We start from the raw sequence: 27,781 nt of genomic DNA, 5'->3' as shown, positions 1-27,781 counted from the left end.
TCCTTCTGTGCCGTAAATTTTCTATGTCACACACGCTGGCAGCTATTCAACGATGACAGCCACATCATCCAAGCGTCTTGCAGGACACTCACTGACACACTTCCCTCTTTCTTGCAGGAGAAGGTGGCGCACAACAGCAGGAAAGAACGGATGGAGGTCAGGCACGTCTACACGTCCTCACCCCAATGGAAGAGACTGTGCTGTCCATCATTGGACGAGCCATAGCTGAGGCCGTGGCCACTGGCGGTGCTGGAGGTATCGATGATGAGGGTCTCTACATATCTAATCCTCCTTCTCACTTCCCAAGTCTCCCTCATCCCACAATCTTTTCTGACTCACACGCTGCAGATGGTGTGAGTAAGCTTGTCTTACTTTCTTCTCTTCCCGCACCCGTGTCCCTTTGTCATTTCAGATACTCAAGAACTGGAACTGGCACAGGTCAGAGGAGGCAAAGGCAGACGACAATGATGATGAAGACACACCGTCACTCGATTTTACACTCGTAGCCACCAGCTCAGATACTGACGCTGTGCGTTGTTTAGAGGCTAGGATAGAGGAAGGATCTGCACATGGTGAGATACTGGGCACAAGTGCGCAGGAGCCGGGGCTGGGGGAACGGATACAGTAGATGCCAGCTTGCCCGAGGACAAGGTTGTGCTCTAGTTCTGCTGCAGAGGAGTCAGATGATAACTTCAATGGGGCAGGCGACAAAAGAAGGCTGATGGGCGTACACAACCAAATGCTAGGGCACTGGAAAACCTGCCAGAAAGTCTGCGCACAATGTCAAGGGGCATGGAGGAGTCCAGCTCCAACTTGGCACAGGGCTTTGCGCAGAGCTCGAGCCCATCCTTTTCCACACGGAACAGGTGGTCACCTCCACCAGCACACCTGTGGAACCCACCATGATGCAGCGATGATGACGAATGTCACAGCTTCCATTGCAGCACAAACATCTGCCATCCAAGCTCAGACTGCTGCTGTCGTGGCTCTGGGTTCCACTGTGGAATGGGGCTTCCAGGGTGTCACAGTAGTCCAGCAATCTGTTCTCCAGCACATCACTGGGCTTGCTGAGGCACTGCCTCGGGAGAGTGGTGGTGATGCCGTGGAAGACAAACCTGCTGTTCTCTCTCAGGATGACAGTATTCTTGCTCCCACCCCTGCCACTCCGCCAGTGCCCTTGCTGTGGCCTGTCAGCCAGCCAGGCCAGACTGCTGCAGTCCAGGCCGAGATGTTGCTCGAGGTCATCCTCCACGGCCATCTGCACGCTCCTCAAATGAAGGTCAGCAGCCTTCCACCACCCATGCTCCAGCCACTGGGGGTGCACCTCGTAGGAGCACTAGGAAAGGTAAAGTCACATGAACGACTGGCACTAAGGGAATGCACAAGGGTGGACAGTATCAGTTTGTTTGAATCATTTCATGTGTAAATCTATAAATGTGGTTATGAATTTGTATTTAGTGTTGGTTTTTATTTCGGTGATGAGCTGAGGGAGGAAGCAATGTGTAATCATAAGGAGGACGATTTGATGGTCATGTGGGAGAGGAAAGGTAAGGAGCGTGGGATTGTTGGTGCTGTTGGTGAATGGGGAGGTGTTGTTGAGGTTACTGGTATCGCTCATTAATCATCTGATCACGATTCGAAAATGCAGCCGGCTGCTTCAAATCAGCGTTGCACACTGATTTACATCATAATCTCCCTACTCCACATGCTTCCGGTGTTCATTAGGTGCCCACCTTTACCAATATGGTGTCCTGCGCACATCACGCCAGAAGTGTGCATGCTTTTCAGATGCCATTTTCGGGGCTTAGGTGTCCGCGTAGCCCCCATAAAACGGGCGCCACGCGGCCCAATTTAGCCCCCAATGAGCAACCAATATATGCAAAATTATTTCCTCAAACTATATATTTCCTTGAAATTCCTTCAAACGCAAGGGAGTGAAATTCCTCTTTTAACAAAAAAATTAGGAGAATTTGTTTTTTTCCATAATTAACAAACTGCTGATCAAATTGTGACAATGTACAGCTTTGAACTGTAGAATTTTTAAGAATGTGATTTCTTTAGAAGATCATAATGGAGAAAAACTGGCACTGTTGTTTATCATCAAGGGGAATTTCACTGTTCTTTCTGTTTTGCATTTTATCTTTTCATAAAATATAGAGTATATATAAATTTATCTTACCCAATTTGCAATAATCTTTTCATGATCAATGGGACAAATGGCAATAGGCTTGGAATCTCTAGGAAGCATTTTAAAAACAGAAAAGAGTTAGATAAAAAATTAAAGCAGTTTCAATTGTTCATAACACCACTGTCAAAATGAAGTGTAAATAAACACAGTAAAAATGGCCAAAAATTATCGTTGTAAATCTTCATATCACACATGGTTCTACTGCATACTCCCATAAAAACAGGATCCCCTCATATAATGCTTTCTACAATCTAAAGTCACCATTATTAATTGGAAGCATATCTCATATATAATTTAATACAATTATTCTTATTGTGTTCCTGCTACATTAAAAAAATACCAAAGATCAGAGCTCCTGGGTGGGTCTGCTATTCTGAGACAGTAACATAAAGGTGACAGCTTGATATCAGTATGACCAATATGTCAGTGATAGGGAGCACACAAAGGATTGTGATTGAGCCAATGTGGTACTTCCAGCTTGTGTTGGAGAAGAAAATAGTCACAAAATATGTATTTACCTGCACTAAAATTACATTAAGGCTGAGAAGCACAGATCAGGTTTGTGGTAAGGCAAGGTCTATCAAGAGAATGTCAGGCCTAGTGAGCGAGAGGAGGCCTGATGAATAGAGAAGGTTGCGGGCGAGGCAGTGCTGGTGGCAAGATAATTGGGAAGGTAGAAGATTGTGAGGGAATGAGGCAGCAGGAAGTTGTCAAAGTGAGTTCGAACTTACCTCTATTTTTCTATGTTTCCTGGGCTAACTGAGGACATTGAAGCCAGGAACTGTAATTATGGCTGAAAGGGAGATTACTTTTTTTTTCTACTACCTAACTGGCCCTTTTTAACAGTAAATACACTAAACCAACCAGAGAATTGGGACATGAGCCCACACTGAAGCAAGCAGAAAGTTGAGACTACAGACACAAGAATATATTTAAATATAAACCTTCTGATTTTCAGTGTGGGACCCAATTAAATCTAATAATTACCCCTCAAAGATAAATTCCAAATTTAGGATTAAACCCAATGAAACTCCAAAACATCAACTGCATGCTACAGTTCTGGTTTGAAGCAAACAAGCGCTTTACTTGTTTGGCCTGGGCACCTCTTCACCACCTCTCCATACCAACAATCAGTATCTAGGTATAGTGCACCTCCAGCCCCTGTGTCACATACAGACAGTTGAATGAAGTTCCATGGGACAAGTGCTGAAGGTGCAAATAATGATGCACACCTACAACCTTTAGCATTTTACAGTATTTTACAGTTCCTTCCAAAATTATTTTGATAATTTCAAACAAATTTTTCTGATAACCAACATTCTGCTAAATTTTTGAAAAAACAAGTACTTGCTTACTGATTTCGCCTGATTTTTTAACCCTCAAAATCAAAAGGCCTACACATATATTTCTAAGTTAAGAGGATAACCTCAGTTAATATCCCTCATGGAGCCTGGTAAGGGATGACTATCAAAGTTTTCATTCATTTTAGTGTAATCTTAGCAGAGCAAAGATTCTTTTTCGGTCTCATCAGAGATCATTTTGGGATATAGTTCTAGGACTTGTTGATTCATGGAATGGTGAGTTGGATTTTATCTTCTAAAGTGAATGTGTTTATCTCAGAATATTTAGTGCTACTCCTGACATCACTGTAAGGTTTTGTTACTGTGCTTGATATGAAATGAAAAATTCACACATTCTGTACTAAAACATTGATAGATTTCTTAACTAAAATAATGGAATTTAATGACATTTGGGCCACCATGAGGGCTGAGAATTCGCTTTGGGTTGCTGCCAGAATTTTACTTCACTTTGGCTGGATTTCGAAGGGTTGGTGGGGGCATTTGTAAACTGAAGCTTGACAGATTCTCTAGCTTGGTTCAACTCTCTGAATCCTAAGCACAGACTACCCAAAAAAGAAAAATAATTAGCTCTGTCATCCAAAGTCAGAGAGTCTTCGCTAATCAGCGAATTTTCTTTGTGACTAAACTTGAATGGATTTCTTCGCTCACATTTCCTTCCCTTTTCTTCTGAAGGTGTTGACTACATCGTAGCAACAAAACACAATGGCACTCAGGTTTCATTCTCCTATCCTGCTGAGTTGTGGAACTCAACCACATTACTTGAGGTGATGCAAAACAGAGGCCAGATGGTTCCAGCAGCAGGGTATAGGGAGCATATTTTGGATGACAAGTCATCAGGCCAATCTCCCATGCCTCTTAAAGACCAATTTACTAGCAGCATTGGTGAAGACCTGCTCACCATTTACTCCCTGAAGAGACCAGAATAAGAAAAATGGGGGAACTAAAGGCAACATCCCCTCCCCTCCAAAAAAAAATGCTGTACCACATTGATTACAAGCCAAATATGTGAGGGACAATTCAATTTAACAGATGGTTACAATTGTTTACTGAAGTAAATATGTACAAGAAACCGACAACAAATCAAGTTAATTGTACGCTCCAATTGTACGATCAAAGTTCAAATTAAGATTTAACAACTTTGAAAGCGGAGAATAAAAGTTAATACTTACGTCAATTCCGCAATGCAATTTTCACAAAATCGATGTCCACATCCAGTCTGGTAAGGATTGCAAAGAACGAATGAACAAGTGACACATTTGTACCTATCTTCTAATGGTTCAACAAACTGAAGATTTAATCCAGCCTGATAAGGGTCAAACCCTAAAGAGAGTGATGTGCTGGAACTATCTTGACGAGTGAAACCACTTGATCTGACACCAGGGCTTTCCTCGGAGGCCATCAGCATTATGTTGCTCGACAAACCTAATGATTTTTAAAAATTCTTATTAGTTGAAGTTAAAAACAACCTCTATTTGATTCACCAAGTGTTGAGTTATACAATTGGAGGTTTCTTGATGGGATCATGTGGAATGCTATTTTTATTCACATGAATTAAGAGGTATTCATTATGGGTGAGAATAAATTTGGGGCTAGAAATTGGGCGTGACGGGCACGGGGGCCATCTTGGTAAAGGGTTTAGCGCATGTGCAAATAACGAACGCCGGCACCATGTACAGTAAGGTGAATTTGCTTTTGATCAGTGTGCAACACTGATTTAAAGTGATAGACACCATTTTGGGACTTAACGCTCCACTCAACGCACTGTCTTAACCGTGACCATCTGAACGTGTTATGGAGAGAGACCATGCAGGATTTACCGGTTAGTTGCTGGATTATTGCTTCTGGCTGCCGATGCATTTGTAACTGCTTTTGGAGGTCTCCTATATTTGAATACAAGGATGCGGGGACATAGCCGAACATTTAGAGCCAGGTCGTGCAGGAGTGAAGTTAGGAAATGCTTCTGAGAATACCTACGAGGTGCCCCTCTAATGAAATGCATATGTAGTAAGCTTTCAGTAGCTCAATAAGATACCTCCATAACAAAATGGCAGTATGGTAAACCAAGGGTTAATATAAGTGGCCCATTTTGCTAGCTAGAATTAGAACAATGAGCTTTTCAAATGAGTTTATCCTTGATCATTCGTTTATGTTATTAATTTCCTGTATGAAAATGTATGCTTTATTATGAATCAAGCAAAGCGATATGATAAGCTGAATTCTGGGGTAAGCAGGTGTAGGGAGTGTTGTTTTGCAGCTACCTAATGAATGGATCCTTATTTCGGACAAGGTCGAAAAACATCCCAGGCCTGAGATAAGTGAGACTCCCTTTCCTGTGACCTACGTATGAACAGGTATCACTTGTGAGTGGTCGGTCATTATGTCACTTCTACACACAAAGGGTGGGAGAAGTTTGGAACGCTCTTCTGCAGACAGCAGTTGATGCTAGCTCAATTGTGAATTTTAAATCTTAGATTAATACATTTCTGTGAACTAAGGTTATTAAGGGATATGGGGCTAAGGCAGGTATATGGAGTTAGGTCACAGGTCAACCATGATCTCATTGAATGGCAGAACAGGCTCGGGACTAAATGCCACTGCCACTTGCTGCCTCCTGTTATGCGCCGCCTTCTCCTGCAAGAAAGCAGGATGTGTGTCTGGGTGATGTGCCTGTCATGGTTGAATAGCTGCCATTGTGTGTGGCCTGTGAGTTGTGAATGTGCGGCTGGAAACAGTGGTAATGCGTAAGGGTGAGAGGAAGCATCTGATTGGAAGAGTTGAGTACTGATTGAAAGAGTTTTTTGGTAGGTGGGTGATGGGGAGTGTAGTGCGTGGAGCAGTGGATGCGGCTAGTGGTGCAGTCGGTAGGCGATGCCACTTGACAGTTGACCTCACTCACCTTGTCCACTCAAGTCAAAGCATTAAACTTCTTCCTGCACTGCATCCATGTTTGTGGTGCTGTGCGCCTGGCATTGACTGCGTTCCCTACTGCCTCCCACTGCCTTTTGTGCATATGTGTAAAGGCCCTCTTGCACCCCCCCCCCAACCCCGACCCCGTGGATATAGGATGCCCCTCCTTCTGTCCACTTCTTGCACCAAGGCCCCTAGTGCGTCATCAGAGAACATTAGTGCACTCTTGCAGGGCTGGTACCAACTTGGACGAGCAGATTGGTGAGGTCTGACATGTAGATTGGAGGATGTGGGATTTAGTAGTGCGCAACCTTTATTCAATATTTTAACATAACTTAACAGTCTGTAAACATAGGGACAGGACCTGCATCTGTGTTTTATGTGTGCGATGTCCGATCTCCATTCAGACTCCGTGCAGACAGCAGACTGTTATTTTTAGCAAATAATAGGTACCAATAAGGCAGGCTGTCAGATAGTCATCCTGCCTTTAAGAGATTGGGGTTTCCCCTGCTGGTGAAAAGTGTGAATGTCCTTGAATCCTCGTGTTAACGCTGATTTGCAATGCTGCTTTCAGGTAAGTACTGAGTCTGGACGAATGTCTCGTCCTGCCTGTGCAGGAAGCACTGGGCGCGGGTTAGTCACAGATCGCGGGTTTATGGCCTAATCCAATTTAACCACCATGGCCTTTAGCACTCCCCCGTCGAGGAGCCTCTATTTATACTTCAATATTTACAACTTGATCATTTTTGTTCTTCAATTTCAGATTTACTATTTACAGACCACAGGGATGAATCTCTACAAAGGTCTGACTTATGTCATGGGTAATATGTCAGCCAGAACCCATTTCGCATCCCCTCGATAGCTTAATAAACTCATCTGGTGAGTAACTAAGGCACACAGATCAGAAAGGTCCTTGGTTGAAGCCACAGTCTGTGCCGAGTTGGATTGATCTGGGTCAGGGGATCAGTTGGGCCATTACAATTGGTTTCATTGGCCCTGGGTTAGGGAGGAGAAAATTTCCCAGTGTAGCCACTCCTGGCCAGGAATTTCCTCCCCTTCCGCCGCTGTAACTTCACTGGTAGCTCATTGAAGAATGTTTCAGCTGAACAATGCCTGCTCCCCTACATTAACAGTCATGTCCAACATCTCTCCCAGACCTTGCAACCTCAAATAAAATGCATCTGCCCAAAGACCAACATTGATATTCATGTCAACCAACATTGCAGGGTCACCGGCTACTACAGGAACACTCTCTGCACAATTTCAAAAAGGATAAAAATTTTAAAGCCTTATACAAATGCCCAACACTAATTATCACACTGATGTAACCCCCCAGTGCCTGTTTTAAGTGGTCTCTCGCCTAGTCTAGTGCTCCTACGAGGTGCTTCCCCAGTGGCTCCAGCATGGCAGCTGAAAGGCTAACAGGAAGTTTCATGAGGGGAGGAGCAGAACCACTTTTTATTTAATGGCAGACACATACCATAGAACGATTAGAGCTTTTTATCTTGTCACTCATTCTGTTGATTTCAAAGCAGCAGCTCTGATACAGAACAACAAATAGTCTAAGAAACTATAATGGGATAGGGAAGGGGGGTTGGAACAGTCATTCTTAGCTAGTGTATCCAAACAATAGCCAGATATATTTTTCAGTTCTGTATTTTCAAGTGCTTCAGTTTTACATTTTTGTATTGTATGTGCTAAACACATCATGATTTTCCCCTGTTTGCCCAAACTATTTGCACCACTTAAAGGAACAAAAAATGCACAAATTATAAGTACTATTCAAGTATCCAAATCTCAGCACATTGGAGTCCATTTTAGCATTTTGTTTCATTTTGTGGCAAATCTCACAATAAATACACGAGTCATTATTAATTACTTAAATTGCCCTTTTTATGCTCCAACTAAATCCCCTGGGCACCCCAACTGCTCATTGCTACTACTTCATCTATTGAGTTGTTTCATAAGCCATACTGAATTTTGATCAACAGAACTGTGTGGAAATCCAGCACATTTATTAAGAAATTAAAGCAGAAAACGAGGGACATGCACAGCAGGTCTGTCGACATCCAAAAGAAAATCAATAGGTGTAATTTTGGGAGAGAATCCTTCATCAGAATATCTTTATCTCTAACACCTTTATGAAGACATTTCCTTGTCAGGCTGACAGACAGAATAAAGGATCAAGGAGCTGTGTCAAACAGATCAGGAAGGTTTCTAGTTCAATTCCTGGTCTGCTGACAACTGATTTCAGCCAACATGGCAGTAGGAGTACAACAATTGACCTCATTGCTGCCATGCTAGGGAGGGAATATTCGACCTGATAGCTACCCAATGACTCCCTACTAGAAGTGTGCATGTAGGTGTCCGGTGAGCAAAGGGTTGGAATCACCTGTGACCGATGCTCCCTGTGTTGTAATAGTCTTCTGAAGATCATCATCAAGGCTCACACATGAATAACGGACACTTAGGCGAGATGCTGGAGGGCACACAGAACCTGTGGAACTGTACCCTAACAAGGAGTCAACAGCTTCAAGAGAGGAGGAGAGAAATTTGGTAAGAAAAAGAAAAAAGGAAACATTTAAGAGAAACACATTGAGTGATAAACATCTCTATCTCACACCCTTTGCATTGCCAGGAACATCTGATTAATTTGAACCAGGTAAATGATAAGACTTTAGAAAAGTCCCACATTCACAGTTAAGCTCAACATCAAATACTGAACTCAAACCACTTAGTTCAAAAAGAACTCACTGTGGTATTTTCACATCATTGTAAGTCCGCAAATTTTGTGCTGATTTTTTGGGGTTGCTTTTTTAAAATGCTAATGATGAATTCTTAAAATAAACCAATTGGTAGTTTATTTACCATGTAATTTTTAAGATCAGGAAAATAAACTTCTCGGAGCCAATCATCATGTCAATAAATTAATTGTTAACTTTGTGGACAAAAAGCAGTTGTTTCCGTTTTAAGTGGCATCAACAATTCCTAGAAATTAGTCATTTGGTTCATTGACAAATTTGGTTTCTTTTAGATATTTGTCGATAGGTTTTCCTGCAGATGTGGAGAAGTAACCAAGATAATAATAACTAAGGGTGCAGTTATGCTGCTGTTTTTGTGTTGCTGAGAAGCAGTTTTGGATATGCATCGCTGCAAATAGTGGTGTCGCCATGGGAACCTGTATGGGTCCCAGCTATGCCTGTCTTTTCGTGAGATAGGTGGAACATTCTTTGTTCCAGTCCTACCTGGGTCCCCTTCCTCACCTCTTTTTCTGATACATTGATAACTGTATGGTGCTGCTTCCTGCTTTCGCTCCGAACTGGAAAATTTCATCAATTTGCTTCTAATTTCCACCCCGCCCTCCCCTTCACATGGTCCATCTCCAACTCTTCCCTTCCCTTCCACGACTTCTCTGTCTCCATTTTTGGGGATAGGCTGTTCATCAATATCTACTAAAAACCCACTGACTCCCATAGCTACCTTGATTACACTTCTTCCCACCCCGCTTCATGTAAGGACTCTATTCCATTCTCCCAGTTTCTCCGTCTCCGTCGCATCTGTTCTAATGATGTCACCTTCCATACCAGTGTCTTCCTTTTTCCTCGACTGTGTCCATCCTATTTCCTGCACTTCTGCCCTCACCTCTTCCCCTCCCTCCCAGAACCATGATAGGGTCCCCCTTGTCCTCACATTCCACCCCACCCTACCAGCCTCCACATTCAACGGATCATCCTCTGCCACTTCCGCCACCTCCAGCGTGATGCCACCACCAAACACATTTCCTTCCCCCCCTTCAGCACTCCGAAGGGATTGTTAACTCCGCGGCACCCTGGTCCACTCTTCCATCAACCCCAACACCCACTCCCCTTCCCCTGACACCTTCCCATGCAAAAGCACGAGATGCCACACCTGCCCTTTCACTTCCTCCGTTCCCGCTGTCCAAGACCCCAAACACTCCTTCAAGGTGAAGCAGTGATTTAGATATATTTCTTCCAACTGAGTATATTGTATCCGCTGCTCAAGATGTGGTCTCCTGTACAATGGGGAGACCAAACACAGATTGGGTGATTGCTTTGCTGAACACCTCTGTTCTGTCCACAGGCATGAACCTCAGCTTCCGTTTGCTTATCACTTTAATTCTCCATCCCACTCCCACTCTGACCTCTCTGTCCTCAGCCTCCTACACTTCCAATGAAACTCAATGCAAGCTTGAGGAACAGCACCTCATCTTTCGCTTAGGCACTTTACATCCTTCCGGCCTCAACAATGAATTCAACAACTTTAGATCATAACCACCCCTCTCATTTTCTCGGACAGCACGTGCTGGTTATGGTTCTGCTGTTAGCATTTACACCTCCTCTAGACCCATCTTTTGTTTCTACTTGTCCCAATACCACTCCCTTTTGCCTTGCACGATCATCCCTTTTGTCATTTAATCACTCCTGCCCTCCATCCTATCACAGACCTTCCCCTTTGTTCTTTCCTCCTCCCCGCCTTTTCCCCTGGTTCTGTACTTGCTTATAAGCAGTTAAATCTCTAACTTCTTCCAGTTCTGATAAAAGGTCATCGACTTGAAACATTAACTCTGTTTCTCTCTCCACAGATGCTGCCTGTCCTGTTGAGTGTTTTCAGCATTTTCTGTTTTTATTTCTGTAGTTAACGTAATGTGAACAGAAGAGGTATTTTACTGTGTGATTTGTACAGTAATGAAATCAGGATTCATTTCACTGCATGGTACGAAGGAATTTCACAACTTGTATGTTACACATAAACTACTTCAATATCACAGTATATAGTGATAGTGGATCCTGTCAAATTGGTCTGTATTTCCCTATTTAACATACTTTAAAGAAGGAAATAACTATGAATGATAATTATTTATCTAGAGCCCACCTTTGTAAGTTTATTTGAGTTTTTTGTTTTAAAAATGTCTCTTAAAGTGTTCACCTGTGGAGCTCTATGTTCATGCAGGCTGGAGTGACACAGATCGTGACAAGATTTACCTATCAATATTTTACGGGCAAAATGTGGACAGAATAGAGCAGTGCTATGAGTGGGTGGAGGGAATTGTTAAGACAAAGGTTAATCCAGCCCCAGGGGAAGTACTTCAGCCTTTAAACATGCATTGTTCCCTGTGAATGTATAGCATATCAACAATCTTATAGTACCATTGTACACAAGCACTGTATATATAACTGCAAAATATGTATCTGTAGGTAAACTTATTTCCATTTCCATTAAAATAGTGGACAAAAAAATTTCAAACAAATGTACTGAGCAGCATAATTTCAAAGCAAGAAAGTCCATTTTTGTCCTCTTAAATAGACAATTTAAAAGATTGAATTATGAAGCCTTTGTTTTACTGAAAATATTGGCTTACAGTCCAAAAGTATTGCTAAAGTGACAAAAGCCACATCACATCGGATCTCAATTCTCTGTTTTGCAACCATATACAGTATACTTAAATGAATGTTCACCATCACCATTAACGTGCAATGGTAACAGTAACATTTTAGTCAGTTGCTGCAGAATTTGAAACCATTGCTTCACTGTCAAACAATCAGCTTTATTGACACTGCGCTGAGCCTAAATATATATACTAAAAAATCCCAATTCTTTTCTTCTAGTGATGTCCAACAACAATGCTTGTTTCAACCCTGCATCCTGCCAGGAAATGTCTTCTTCAGGTAGTTTAAGCCAATTTAAAAGATGTACATGGACCTCCTTAGAAAATGTGTCCAAAATTGTTTAGAGGTTCCCTCAAAGTTTATTTCCTCAATGTAACACCATGTTCCAAAGCCGACAAGATTTGTTGATCCATCAGTTGAAGGTCTTGCTACTTAACAATTAGATAGAGTCTTCTGAGATTAGCAGGGAGATTTGGGGTCGGATAAGGAACTGGCTGCATTCCCATAGTCAGAAGGCTGTTACTAATGGTAATTAGGGGAACTGGTTATTAATGTAGTCCCACGTGATCTGGATGAAGACGTCAGCAGAACTATCTGCAATTTCACAGATAATACAAATATCTGTGTGGGTGGTAGGAGCTTAGATGAGAAAAATAGATTACAGGCAGATCTAGATGCAATGGGGAAATGGGTCCATGTCTGGCAAATGTCACTTAATATAGATAAGTGCAGTGCTATGTATGTGGGTAGGGACAACGCCAAGTACATGCACACCATGCAAGGTTGTGAGATTAAGGCTGTTGGGTAAAAAAAAGATCTGGGTGTTATAGTACATGAATCTCTGAAGCTTCACAATCAGTGCTATGAGGCTATTGCAAAAGCAAATAGAGTGTTAGGAAGTATTGCCAGGGACATTTAAATCCAAAACAAAAAATACTATACTGTCTTTGTATAAGACCTTGGTTAGGCCTCATTTACAATACTGTGCCACGATTTGGTCCCCTCACATGATTTGTTGATATAGAGCCCCTGGAAAAGATGCAGAGTAGGCTCACAAGAAGGCTCTTAGTTACCATGATAGGCCGAAAGAGTTGGAGCTTTTTACTCCAGAAAAGCATGGAGTTCGAGGAGATTTCATTGAGGTCTTTAAAATAATGAAAGGAGGGGGCACAGATTTAAGGTGAGAGGGGAGAGATACAAAAGGATCCAGAGGGGCAATTTTTTCACTCAAAGGGTGGTGAGTGTCTGGAACGAGCTGCCAGAGGCAGTAGTAGAGGCGGGTACAATTTTGTCTTTTAAAAAGCATTTGGACAGTTACATGGGGAAGATGGGTATCGAGGGATATGGGCCAAGTGCAGGCAATTGGGACTAGCTTAGTGGTATAAACTGGGCGACATGGACATGTTGGGCCGAAGGGCCTGTTTCCATGTTGTAACTTCTATGATTCTATGATTCTATGATTCTATTATATTTAGTCCATATAGATAGGCTATTTGAGTTTGATAGGTTAGGGAAGACCAGAGACGTGAATATAATTTATGTAAGCGTATAACCTAGGTTTGATGTGAGGAAATTCTTCTTTTCACGGAGAGTCACTGACCTATGAAACAAGTTCCCGGTTCAGGCCGTGAATGTGGATTTGCTGCAAACATTCAAAAGGGAGCTGTACGTGTTCCTGAGTGTGGTCGACATAGCTCCCAGTCACAAAGGTATCCTGGAACTAGTTTAATTGCCTCTGAGCTTTGGAGATATATTTCCCCAGAGTGCTTTTTCCTCCTAAATTGCCTGAGGGTTTTTTTCTCTGTATTTTTGCTTCTCCCAGGAAATTGTATGGCTGGTCTGGATGGGGGTCATAGCGTGCACAAGTTGAACCATGACAAAATGGGACAGGCTTAATGAACCAACTGGTCTTTTCCTGTCCTATGAATGTTCCTATGATCCATTCAAGAAAAAGGACATGGATGCCAGACAATGATAAAAATCCTCCTTTGCCCTGTCTGAGACTGTCCATCCAGTGTAATAATGATTCCTCACATTTTGAGAGATATGTAAAGTATCCAAACATTGTAGAGTGAAAAACAAAAGATACGCTTTTGTAAGAGGATTTACCATGGCTTTAGTGAGCTAGAGGGCCTTACACTCTTATTCTTGGCATCCTTCCTGGAAGCAAAATAGGTTTGAAGGGAAGGGAATTGTTGAACAATAGGATCTACACTGTGATTCTGATAAATTCTTCTGTGGTGTAATGAGGAAGGACACATTTTATTACTGCAGTCATGTTTATTGATGACTCATAATATTTCAAGCAATTTCAGAACCTGGGAATATCCAAAAAAACATTTGGCTAGCTCCAGTACAGTTGTGCAACGATACATTCCTCAGCACCTGATAACGTATGATCAGCATCACTGCTTGTGTGGCTGACTTAAATATTAGAAACTCTTAAAAGCACGGGATCTACCCTAGTTAAATTGACACAATATAATTTGGTACTTAATAGCTACAAACAGAATTACAAGTAGAAGAATTTTTTAGTCTAACTTTGTCACTATTGTTTCAAGAGACAAACACCATCATGGTAGTTATTATTCCGCTTGTGCACTGCATTTGGTTTGTTTCTTTGTTGTTTTGGTTACTGTTATACCCAACAGTGGAAATATTTCAATGTTTAATGCAAAATAAAGCTCTTTAGAAGATCTTGCAGGTAGGGATTTTCCTCCATCCTTCCTATTGAAAGAAATTTGGCACTTTGGTTTATTTGAACTGCCTTAAAAGTAAACTCAGAGTTCACTTGATTGTTAAAGATTAGAAGGAGGTCTATTGCTGTAATCAAATGGTTCTAGAATTACAATTTAGCTCTATATCAAGCCAAATAATTTTATTCAAAGTTTATCAACTACAAGTGCTTTAGTTGCTCGAAATACTTTGTAAAATGAAAGATCATATAACGTTGCTTGTTGTGACTTGTTTTTGTGGATCAGCAAATAACCATTACAATGCTGACAGAAGTTTTTTTTAAATTTCAAAAACACAAACAAACCAGAACATTTTTCAATCTACTGCCTTCTAGGGAAACATCAATATTTGTCTCAAATTCACCATAGAACAGCATTCATTCACACAGCAGTCACCGGTTGGTACTAACTGTTGCAGTATCTGATGCCCCTTGATTGGAATTTGGGATTGAAAAAATGAGTGATCCATGGCGGTCCTTTTCTAGGACCCTTTGATATTCTGAGTTAACCCAAAGTGCCATTTCTCCAGCAGCCTGCAGGAAGAAAACTTTCAAAATCCAAGTCCTCCCTCAAGTTACGTTTTTGTTATGATATGACTCCAACACATGACTTCAGTACTGCGCAACATGGTCCCAAAACATGAATTCACATGCATAATTCCATACATAAAAGTATTTATGAGGAATTACCAAGAAAAGATCCATCAATGAGGCCTTCTTGCTAAGTATCTGCTGAGTGCTTGTTAAAACTTAGGAAGTACTCAGAGTCTAGGTACAAATAAAAAGTTATTTAATGATTGTGGCCTCCACAAAATAATCCAAACAAGCCAGCGACATTGGCAATAACAACACAAGGATTAAAGGGGTCCCTTTCCACTATGTTCACCCCAGCACTTCTGTTCCAGCCTCTGAAACATCAGATAGATGAATTAATTCTTCCTGTCTTTTAAATCAGCTTCTATCAAGTACTGTACTGTGTGTGTATGGCCCAGAGAGCGAGAGCGAGAGAGAGAGGCGGGTGGGGGAAAGGGAGCATTTAAAAGAAATTATCAATCAACAGTTTTTTGCTGTGCCATCCAATGATGATCAAATTCCCTTTTGAAATGCAGTCACTTCTGTTATAAAGGCAAACATAGCAGCCAATATGTTTATACATTAAAATCCCACAAACAGCAAATCAGTGAATGACCAGATAATTTATTTTTGGTGGTGTTCGTGTAGAGAGAAATGTTGGCCAGGAAACCAAGAAAACTCCCTGCTCTTCTTCAAATAGTGCCATGGAATCTTGTATGTCCACTTGAGCAGATAAATAGACCTTTTGTTTAACATCTAATCTGAAAGACATCTCTGACAATGAAGCACTCCCACAGTACTGCACTGCAGTGACATTCTAGATTATGTCCTATAGTGGAGTTTGAACCCACAACTTTTTGACTGAGAGATGGGAGTGTTACCAACTGAGTCAAACTGACAATTTAAGATTTGAAACAGTGTGCATTTAACTCCAGAAAGACTTTAAAAGTTGCTATCTTGAAATGTTGGTATCTACACAAAACTGCTGGAGTTCTGGGTATACTGGAAACACTCCTATCCATTCTCTTTAGTTTAGGCCCAGAATCTTTTTGAGTCTGGAGCAGTTTGTTCTCTGAGATTGATCTCTCAGGTTTATATCTTTGGCCTAGTGCACCCACTTACAATTAATTTAGCTCTTCCAGTGGTAATCAGAATGACACTTTGCTCATGGAAGGATCCTACTCCCTCGTAAAAATGCTTTGAAGACCTAATTACTATAGGATATTTTGAAGAGCTGATTTCCAAAAACTTTAGAACTGCTCAAAGAAGAATTAGAATTAGGTCAATATTTATAAAGACGGCCAGTTTGATCTTGATTGAAGTTCTGTTTATTGTCTTCCTCTTCTACCCTCGCTTTTTTGCCTTCCTTTTTTTAAGTCAGAAGTGCACTTCCAAAGGTAGTTATAGGTTTGATTAGGGTACTTCTGCTATATAAGGAATTTTACGAATATTTACAGTCATCTTATGGATGTGTATTTGCGCTACCTGTTGAACAATTAATGCTAAGAGTTGCTGGTTGCCAAAGATGTCACTATTATTGTTTAGATTTCTTAAAATAGGAAAAATGCACATTTTCTTGAAGTGAACATCGCATTGGATATTTGTTCTAATTTCTCCTGACTTTATCATTTTAATATAATTTGAATTTTTGTTTATTTGTTTTAAAAATCAGTTTGGGTGGGCCAAACCCTCCACAGAAAATTTTAGTGGCGTCTTCTAAAGGGAAGCAATTGTATGAATGCCATTGGGCTAGGCCAATGTTGTCCAATAGCAATTGATGACTGGCCACAGGTGTGGCTATGGAAACACCATTTTAGCCACATACACTAAATTTAGTAGAAAACTCCTTACACACAAAAGTACTTACAAGTAAAAGTACTTCACGTGTACATTTACTTAACAAACATCTACCACAATTCAGTGCGAAAGTTTGCAGTCTTTCTCTTTCATCAAAGTTTGGAATTCAGGCATGAATTTATCAGATACACCACATCTTAGTGCAGATTCTAAGTTTTTGTCCAGCAGTTGCGAGTTGACTTCATCTGAGTGATTGCTGAGAATGTTGACTCACACACTGAGCCGCGCCAGACCCACCCCTGCTCTCCATCCAGAACATGGTTAGATTCTTTGCCATGACGTGCCCTGTTAGAACTGCTCATTATTGATTGGGTTTGCTCTCTTCTGCTGGTCAGGAGCAGTTATTCTGAGTGGTTGAGTTGACTATAATCACTCCTCCCCTCTCCATACAATATTGCTGGTGTTTCCATGGTGCTGAAGTCTGGCGGTTTCATCCATGTTACACATCATTTTAGCAGTTAACCAATAAGCAGTAACCAAGGAAGCAAAGCACACACAACAATCAAAAAACACTTGCACGCTCTGATTTTCACCTTACTATTTTGTCAACAAACACATAAAAAGGTTGAAGTATATATGCATACGCCGTGCGAATATGTGTACTGAGATCACATGCTCAAAGAAGATAGCTATTATTCATTTTTTATTAAAAATGCAATTGGCAGCATCTGGATCCCCAATTAGCCACATGTGGCTAGTGGCTAATGTATTGGACAACACTGTCCTATTACAAAATAGGGTCCTTTCCATTATCACAAACTAGGACCATTTCATTTTGTTGCCTTCCAGGAATTTTCACTTTGATTTCCTCCTGAGTTTACCTCTTTGATTTAATTTGTTAGTTTGGTCAATTTTGTTCAAAAAAAAAATCAGTTTTGGTGGGCCAACCCAACTCTCAGAATTGTAGCAGTGTCACTCCCTAAGGGGAGGCATTTGATTGTATCATGAACTCCATGAGCCTTAAACTTGTTTAAGAGCCTAAGATGCGGTACTTTATTTAATCCCTTCTGAAAGTCAAAGCACATTAGATCCACTAAATATCCTTCCTCATTGATTTAGTTGCCTTCTCAAAAAAAAATTGATTAAATTTATCAATGTTAAGTTAACTGATCTTTAATTTCTGGGATCATGCTTCACTTTTCTTTTGAACAACGGAATAATATACTTTCAGGTATAAAGGAATTTATATACTAATCTATTTCTTTTGTTTCCTTGAGGATGTTATGGTGCATCCATTTATGTACCAGGTGCCTTCTATATATTTAATTGCTATAGTTTATGGCCTGGAGTCTCTGCATGATTTCTGCCCAGATATCAACTCAAATGAAATAGCGCAAAACATCACGGAATTTTAAGCGTGAGTTGTGTCCATAACCACTTTACGCTGAAGTGTCCGCGATCTTTTACGTTGGTTCAAAAGTCCCTTTACCCAAAGCTGACCCCATCCACAAAACTGGCCACACCCCCAGGTTGGAATGACATGCTTCCACTGATTCCACCTGTTTGGTGGGGTGGGGGGAGGGGGAGGTCATCACATTGCACCCAGAGCCTTGGGCACACAGGTCCCCGTGGTCATATGAATCCACCGTTAATCACCTGACCAGCTGTGATCAGCGATCAATTGACGATAATTAAAAAGTAAGGCCAAGAGCAATAAATCAGTTACTTGATCGGCCCTGCTCTGCTGCAGATCAATTAGTTTAAAAAGTTGAAGAATGGCTCATTTCCTGGCAATCCTATTCTTCTTTGTGATGCTGGAAGGTGCCCTGTCCCTGTCATGAATTGATTATGCTGCTTGATTGTGCTGATTCATGGGAGATTTTACATTGGGGTTTATGCTAATGGCTTTGTGCAGGAACTTCAGTGTAACTTCACCTCGGCAGAACTGACGCAGTGTCATAGAACCATAGAATTCTACAGCAAAGAAGGAGGCCATCTGGCCCGTTGTGGCCGTGCCAGCTCTTTGAAAGAGCTGTCCAATTAGTCCCACTTCCCTGCTCTTTCCCCATGACACTGCAAATTAGTCCTCTTCAAGTACATGTCCAATTGTTTTTCGAAAGTTCCTATGGAATCTGCTTCCACCACCCTTTCAGGTAGTGCGTTCCAGATCTTAATAGCCCTCTGCGTGAAAAAAATTCTCCTAATTTCCCCTCTAGTTCTTTAGCCAATTATTTTAAATCTATGAGCTCTAGTTACCGACCCACTTGTCAGAGGAAACAGTGTCTCCCTACTTGCTTTATCAAAACCCCTCATAATTTTGAATACCTCTATTAGGTCTCCCCTTAACTTTCTCTGCTCTAAGGAGAACAATCCCAGCTTCTCCAATCTTGCCACGTAACTGAAGTCCCTCAATCCTGGTAGCTTCCTGGTAAACCTTCTCTGTACCCTCTCCAAGGCCATGACATCCTTCCTAAAGTGTGATGCCCAGAATTGTACACAATACTCCAGATGAGGCCTAACCAGTGATTTGTAAAGGTTAAGCATGGCTTCCTTGTTTTTTCATTTAATGCCCCTATTTACAAAGCCGAGTATCCCATACACTTTCTTAACCACCTTATCAACTTGCTCTGCCACCTTCAAAGAATGTGTCCAGCGCATTCTTGCCGCATTTTGCCGATTGCTCCCCAGCGGAATCTCCACGCCAGTAATATATATACATAATATATAATACCCTAAAATACTAAAACATTAATACGTCAAAGGGCTTTTGCTGTGTCCTGCTGTATCTCTAGTATTACTGTAGAAACATAAATGTTAGTGTCGGATCATCAGAACAATGCTGTAAACCAATTCAAACAAACAGCTTTCTCTGACACACATGTTTCCCCAAAGACTGTTATGTTACTGAAATGATCAGTGAAAGACTTTTCACTGGAGAAGGTGCAAAAAAGATTTACTAGGATGATACCACAACTGAGAGGTGATACCTATCAGGAAAGATTGAACAGGCTGGGGATCTTTTCTCTAGAAAAGAGAAGACTGAGGGGTGACCTGATAGAGGTCTTTAAGATTCTGAAAGGTTTTTTTTTTATTCGTTCACGGGATGTGGGCGTCGCTGGCGAGGCCAGCATTTATTGCCCATCCCTAATTGCCCTCGAGAAGGTGGTGGTGAGCCGCCTTCTTCAACCGCTGCAGTCCGTGTGGTGACGGTTCTCCCACAGTGCTGTTAGGAAGGGAGTTCCAGGATTTTGACCCAGCGACAATGAAGGAACGGCGATATATTTCCAAGTCGGGATGGTGTGTGACTTGGAGGGGAACGTGCAGGTGGTGTTGTTCCCATGCGCCTGCTGCTCTTGTCCTTCTAGGTGGTAGAGGTCGCGGGTTTGGGAGGTGCTGTCGAAGAAGCCTTGGCGAGTTGCTGCAGTGCATCCTGTGGATGGTGCACACTGCAGCCACAGTGCGCCGGTGGTGAAGGGAGTGAATGTTTAGGGTGGTGGATGGGGTGCCAATCAAGCGGGCTGCTTTATCTTGGATGGTGTCGAGCTTCTTGAGTGTTGTTGGAGCTGCACTCATCCAGGCAAGTGGAGAGTATTCCATCACACTCCTGACTTGTGCCTTGTAGATGGTGGAAAGGCTTTGGGGAGTCAGGAGGTGAGTCACTCGCCGCAGAATATCCAGCCTCTGACCTGCTCTCGTAGCCACAGTATTTATATGGCTGGTCCAGTTAAGTTTCTGGTCAATGGTGACCCCCAGGATGTTGATGGTGGGGGATTCGGCGATGGTAATGCCGTTGAATATCAAGGGGAGGTGGTTAGACTCTCTCTTGTTGGAGATGGTCATTGCCTGGCACTTATCTGGCGCGAATGTTACTTGCCACTTATGAACCCAAGCCTGGATGTTGTCCATGTCTTGCTGCATGCAGGCTCGGACTGCTTCATTATCTGAGGGGTTGCGAATGGAACTGAACACTGTGCAGTCATCAGCGAACATCCCCATTTCTGACCTTATGATGGAGGGAAGGTCATTGATGAAGCAGCTGAAGATGGTTGGGCCTACGACACTGCCCTGAGGAACTCCTGCAGCAATGCCCTGGGGCTGAGATGATTGGCCTCCAACAACCACTACCATCTTCCTTTGTGCTAGGTATGACTCCAGCCACTGGAGAGTTTTCCCCCTGATTCCCATTGACTTCAATTTTACTAGGGTTCCTTGGTGCCACACTCGGTCAAATGCTGCCTTGATGTCAAGGGCAGTCACTCTCACCTCACCTCTGGAATTCAGCTCTTTTGTCCATGTTTGGACCAAGGCTGTAATGAGGTCTGGAGCCGAGTGGTCCTGGCGGAACCCAAACTGAGCATCGGTGAGCAGGTTATTGGTGAGTAAGTGCCGCTTGATAGCACTGTCGACGACACCTTCCATCACTTTGCTGATGATTGAGAGTAGACTGATGGGGCGGTAATTGGCCGGATTGGATTTGTCTTGCTTTTGTGGACAGGACATACCTGGGCAATTTTCCACATTGTCGGGTAGATGCCAGTGTTGTAGCTATACTGGAACAGCGTGGCTAGAGGCGCAGCTAGTTCTGGAGCACAAGTCTTCAGCACTACAGCTGGGATGTTGTCGGGGCCCATAGCCTTTGCTGTATCCAGTGCACTCAGCCGTTTCTTGATATCACGTGGAGTGAATCGAATTGGCCGAAGACTGGCTTCCGTGATGGTGGGGATATCGGGAGGAGGCTGAGATGGATCATCCACTCGACACTTCTGGCTGAAGATGGTTGCACTCACGTGCTGGACTCCGCCATCATTGAGAATGGGGATGTTTGCAGAGCCTCCTCCTCCCATTAGTTGTTTAATTGTCCGCCACCATTCACGACTGGATGTGGCAGGACTGCAGAGCTTTGATCTGATCCGTTGGTTGTGGAATTGCTTAGCTCTGTCTATAGCATGTTGCTGCCGCTGTTTAGCATGCATGTAGTCCTGAGTTGTAGCTTCACCAGGTTGGCATCTCATTTTTGGGTACGCCTGGTGCTGCTCCTGGCATGCTCTTCTACACTCCTCATTGAACCAGGGTTGATCCCCTGGCTTGTTGGTAATGGTAGAGTGAGGAATATGCCGGGCCATGAGGTTACAGATTGTGCTGGAATACAATTCTGCTGCTGCTGATGGCCCACAGCGCCTCATGGATGCCCAGTTTTGAGCTGCTGGATCCATTCTGAATCTATCCCATTTAGCACGGTGGTAGTGCCACACAACACGTTGGATGGTGTCCTCAGTGCGGAGACGGGACTTCATCTCCACGAGGACTGTGCGGTGGTCACTCCTACCAATACTGTCATGGACAGATGCATTTGCGACAGGTAGATTGGTGAGGACGAGGTCAAGTAAGTTTTTCCCTCGTGTTGGTTCGCTCACGAGTCTAGCAGCTATGTCCTTCAGGACTCAGCCAGCTCGGTCAGTAGTGGTGCTACCGAGCCACTCTTGGTGATGGACATTGAAGTCCCCCACCCAGAGTACATTTTGTGCCCTTGCTATCCTCAGTGTTTCTTCCAAGTGGTGCTCAACATGGAGGAGGACTGATTCATCAGCTGAGAGAGGACGGTAGGTGGTAATCAGCAGGAGGTTTCCTTGCCCATGTTTGACCTGATGCCATGAGATTTCATGGGGTCCAGAGTCAATGTTGAGGACTCCCAGGGCCACTCCCTCCTGACTATATATCACTGTACCGCCACCTCTGGTGGGTCTGTCCTGCCGGTGGGACAGGACATACCCAGGGATGGTGATGGAAGAGTCTGGGACGTTGGCTGAAAGATATAATTCTGTAAGTATGGCTATGTCAGGCTGTTGCTTGACTGGTCTGTGGGACAGCTCTCCCAATTTTGGCACAAGTCCCCAGATGTTAGTAAGGAGGACCTTGCAGGGTCGACTGGGCTTGGTGCTTTTTTGCTGTTGTCGTGTCCGGTGCCTCGTGGTCCGATGCCGGGTGGTCCGTCCGGTTTTATTCTTATTATGACTTTTCGTAGCGAGATTTTACAACTGAGTGGCTTGCTAGGCCATTTCAGAGGGCAATTAAGAATCAACCACATTGCTGTGGGTCTGGAGTCACATATAGGCCAGACCGGGTAAGGACGGCAGGTTTCCTTCCCTGAAGGACATTAGTGAACCAGATGGGTTTTTACGACAATCCGGTAGTTTCATGGCCATCATTACTGATACTAGTATTTTAATTCCAGATTTTTATTTAATTAATTGAATTGAATTAATTAATTGAATTTAAATTCGCCAGCTGCCATGGCGGGATTTGAACTCATGACTCTGGATTTTAGTCCAGGCCTCTGGATTACTATGCTACCGTACCCTTAATAGGCCAGGCGTAGAGAAGATGTTTCCACTTTCAGTGGAGACCAGGACTAGGGGCCATTAATATAAGATAGTCACTAATAAATCCAATAGGGAATTCAGGAGAAATGTCTTTACCCAGAGAGCGGCTAGAATGAGGAACTCGCTCCACAAGTAGTAGTTGAGGCGAGTAGCATAGATGCATTTAAGGGGAAGCTAGCTAAACACATGAAGGAAAAAGGAATAGGATATGTTGAGGGGGGTTAGATGAAGAAGGGTGGCAGGAGGCTTGTGTGGAGCATAAACACTGGTCTGGACCTTTTGGGCCGAATGGCCTGTTTCTGTGCTGTACATTCCATGTAATTCTATGTAACCTATGTAACAGCTATTGGGGCTGTGCATATCCATTATCTAAGAGCAACTACACAGGCCACTGTGAACAAGCGTCTGAGGCCTTCTACACTAATCTTTGAAAGCTGGATACTAGGGCCCAACAGGCAGCCCTGGTGTCCAAGTTACCGAAAACACATCAGAGATAACACAGCACTATGTAATTCTGTGTAAAAAATATCTGCATAAACCATCAATTTTTTAAAAAAGTAATTGTTCTTCACATTTTCTTGAAACCTGATTTTTTTTTCCTTTGTGCCACTTCCCAATATGTATTAGTTAAACAGAGAACTGTGTTTTCTGTTTCTAAGTTCTGCCTGAGGCAATGAAAAATCTCAATGTATTTTTTTTCAAATTTAGTTTAAAAGGGCTCTCCTTGTTTTCGATTTCGTTTCCTCCACAGATTGGAAATATTTGTTCATTTTGAACAACAAAATGGAATGAAATAAGCGCAGACCCATGGGGAGAGAGTGAGGACAGGATACTTGACTCTCGAGTGGGTGTTCACCAGCAGCCGGAGACTGAGGCACCAGCCGCACATAATCGGAAATCCCCGCACTTTCCGATCGCTCCCAGGAAGCAGCAGCACTCGCCGCAGCTCAGTTCAACCACATCCGCTCCACTCCGGCATCATCAGCAGATGGGCTCGACCCAAACAGCCCCAGGACCGAGGCCACCAACCAGACCCTGCTGCTGCTACTCAGTTGGGGGAGGGATACACACTGACCACATCTGTCAATATCGGGCAAATTAATAGGAAGCAACCAGCAACACTGCAAATCAATTTAAACATATGTATTTTTCGGAATGATATATTAAAATAGGTAACATTAATTAACGTTTATTATTAAACAAAATGCAAATCAATTTAAACATATGTATTTTTCGGAATGATATATCAAAATAGGTAACATTAATTAACATTTATTATTATTAAACAAAATATGTGTCACTCCAGCTACTCTGCCAATCTCACGGGTTCAATCAGACTGATTGCGGGTATTTCACTGAAAAAAAGTTTTCAATGACATGTTTAACTTAGTTATAGTCCAACAAATTTATTTTAAATTCCACAAGCTTTCGGAGGCTTCCTCCTTCGTCAGGTGAACTCCACACCGTTCACCTGACGAAGGAGGAAGCCTCCGAAAGCTCGTGGAATTTAAAATAAATTTGTTGGACTATAACTTGGTGTTGTAAAATTGTTTACAATTGTCAACCCCAGTCCATCACCGGCATCGCCACATCATGTTTAACTTAGGTTGCTATAGTGCAAAAATACTCTTCAAAAAGAATAGAGGATACTCCAGAGGACTGTGTTGAATAGAACATTTGTTGGGATGAGTTGTCACTGTTCGATTAAATGTGGTATTCACAAATCTCACTTACAGTATTCTAACTATAATCTGTGTTTATGACTTTTGTATGCTATGAGTACACGAGTGGAATATCAGCCCACTGTCATAGGGGTTGTGTGTGCGTTAGTGCAGTAAGGCAGCAGAGTACTGTAATTAGAAGTGGGAAGTATTCTCGAAGGATAAGATCAAATGACCGGAAGAGCCTTCTTCCACAGAACTGATCTTGTAAACTTGTGAAGTAATCATTAATCTGACGCCATCTGTTGCCGTCTGATCATTAAGGGAATATCGTGATGTCAGACCGGTCAAGTCTCACTCTGATTTACTTTCCATCGACTTATTTGGAATGAGACTATGATAGGTCCTGTTACCACCAATATCCTCTTAATTACTCCCAGACAACTCATTTGGGGTACGTCATCTTGAATTTAAAAATGATCTATTTGGACATATCTCACTGTTACAAAACATAGTTTGGTGTGTTTAAATGGATTTTCAGTTTTAATCATGTATCGTACTCCCTGACCAATTTCAAAATGAAGAGAATGATAGTGTTAGTGTAAGGTTTTTGTATACGCTTTCTTGTAGGTCAGCTATGCAGGAACAATCAGGTTTTTAAAAAAGAAACTGATGGTGCTTCACAATACTCATGACAACAGAGTTGGGATAGTTACAGCTCAGGCTTATAGATTGTAAAAAGCACAGAGCAATATGTTTGTTTGCCTTTTTTATTTTTACACTCTTGGAGGCTTGCAGGAAAACAGATCTGGTCAGGTTCTTATCTCTCTTACATGTAATATTGTATTCTGTGTCTGTAAGGTTACAAACATGCATCGCATGTTGCCATCTGGCATTTCTTTAAATTATTTTTGAAAAACACCCAAATAGATTTTGCTAGATACTGTGAGAAAGGCATTCAATCATTTGGGTAGCTAAATGCTGCTGGTGCATCCTGGGAAATTATGCAGACTACCCATTATGGGCTGCAGCTAATTCTGGGTAAAAACATTGGGGTCGATTTTGACTTATGGGCGGTCGACCAGCAGATTCTGCCAGTCAGTCACCCTAAAGTCAAAATCTACCCCAATGTTTTTACCCAGAATTAGCAGGCGATGAAGGCACCCCAGTGATTTTGAAGCCCTGGCCTCATTTAAATTTGGCAGACAATCTGCAGGACACCAAACAGCCTTGATTGAGGCCTTCAGATTGGGCTGCGGTGGCCGCCAGCAAGGTAAGTTGCAGGAGGGGGATGCGATCACGAAAGGTGGGGTCTCAGGGTGGTAGCGGCCCAGATTATTTTTGTGGGCACCAGAAGAGCACTTTGGTGGGCCTGTTCGGTTCCATTGCCCGTGGAACTGATCAAAGCCTGACCAGTTCCAACCAAAAATGGCAATCAGGGTCCTATCTGCAACACAGAACCCCAATTTCCATATTAAAAGGGGCCTATCGCCTGAAACAAGTAGGCACTTTGGACACTTGGCGGCAGGCCCCTTTCAAAATTGAGCTGGCCAAATCACCAGGGTTAACTGGGCGATAAGGCTACCAACCCCATTTTGAGGCCATTACTGCTCCGTTAATGCCAGGCAAAGGCAGTGAGACTCGAACCCATTAAGTCGAAGGCCAGGTCTTTGGAAGAAGTTGAGGCTTTCAAGATAAAACTTTAAGGAAGGCATTAAAAGATACAAAAGACAATTCAATGTATAAATGTGACAATATTTTTGTGAAATGTAAGTTTTTGAATTTTTTATTTTGCTTAAAGCCTTATTTTGGATATTATGAACTTCAGTTGCAATTTAAAAAAAATCTTTTTGATAGATTCGTTTGATTCATTAACTAACTGTGATGATGAAATATTTACTTATGGTTTTCCCATTATAAGGTTGACACGTAGGCCTGAAAACTGGATCACGCAGCCAGGCAGACGCCCGGGACGACTTTGAGCACCCTAACCAATTTGGCATGCACCCTCCCCAGCGCGGATCGAATGCGTGCACACCGCAAGCCAGATTTCCATATTAAAAGGGGCCTATCGCCTGAAATGAAGAAGCCTCACACCCATTTCAGGCCTCTTTGCGAAATTAGATTGCGACTGATTGCAGCATGCGCCGCTTATGCTGCAGTCAGGTTTCTCAGGCCTAGCTCAACCGAACCAGCAGACCTTAAATGGTACTACCAGCAAAATTTTTACTTACCTGAATGTGGAGTCAGGAGGGCTCCTCCTGACTCCACATTCAGGTAAGTAAAAATTTTGCTGGTAGTACCATTTAAGTGCTCCTCCTGGATGCACACTGAACCTGTGGACTGCTGCCGGCCACCGCTTAATCTCCTTTCCCCTTATCAGACTTATTGTAGGCCCAGTGCCGGTGTCCCCGCTGACTGACCTTCCTCCTCTTCGCGTTCAGTACACTGCCTCTTTAGGTGCCACTGGCACCCCAGCATGCCAGTTGCGGCCTGATGTCACAAGAGGTCCAATTTCATGCATCAGTTTTGGCGCGGTGGTCGTTGCTACCGCTGAATTTGCACCTGAATTCGGTTGCAAACCATTTTCTAGGCCAATGTTTATTATAAACATCGACATATTGAGATAGGGTTTTGCCATTATAAATGGTAGGACTTTAAATGTTACAGTTAATAACAATTGTGGTCAGAAAGCACGTTCTATGCACAAAGTTTTAAAAAATATTTGGATTATAGTGAATCAAGTTTTGTAAAATACATTTTCTTATTCTG

At 42.6% G+C, this 27,781-nt stretch overlaps 1 protein-coding gene across 2 annotated transcripts in view; it reads right to left on the bottom strand.

The window, feature by feature from the left end:
- Positions 1–27,781, bottom strand: part of LOC137324506 (TNF receptor-associated factor 5-like) — a 49,564-nt gene that overhangs the window by 20,195 nt on the left and 1,588 nt on the right. Inside the window, exons 2-4 of one of the 2 annotated variants that reach the window (XM_067988864.1) lie at positions 8,849–8,986; positions 4,719–4,971; positions 2,180–2,237 (exon numbers count right to left, since the gene is read on the bottom strand). In XM_067988864.1, the coding sequence (XP_067844965.1) occupies positions 2,180–2,237; positions 4,719–4,954 (294 nt within the window). In that variant the 5' untranslated portion in view covers positions 4,955–4,971; positions 8,849–8,986. The remainder of the gene's footprint in view (positions 1–2,179; positions 2,238–4,718; positions 4,972–8,848; positions 8,987–27,781) is intronic. The other variant, XM_067988863.1, reaches the window with a different exon arrangement.

The sequence above is a fragment of the Heptranchias perlo genome, chromosome 8 (assembly GCF_035084215.1).
Source record: "Heptranchias perlo isolate sHepPer1 chromosome 8, sHepPer1.hap1, whole genome shotgun sequence".
In the NCBI taxonomy this organism is placed as follows: domain Eukaryota; kingdom Metazoa; phylum Chordata; class Chondrichthyes; order Hexanchiformes; family Hexanchidae; genus Heptranchias; species Heptranchias perlo.
This window is presented reverse-complemented; position numbering and strand designations above follow the sequence as displayed.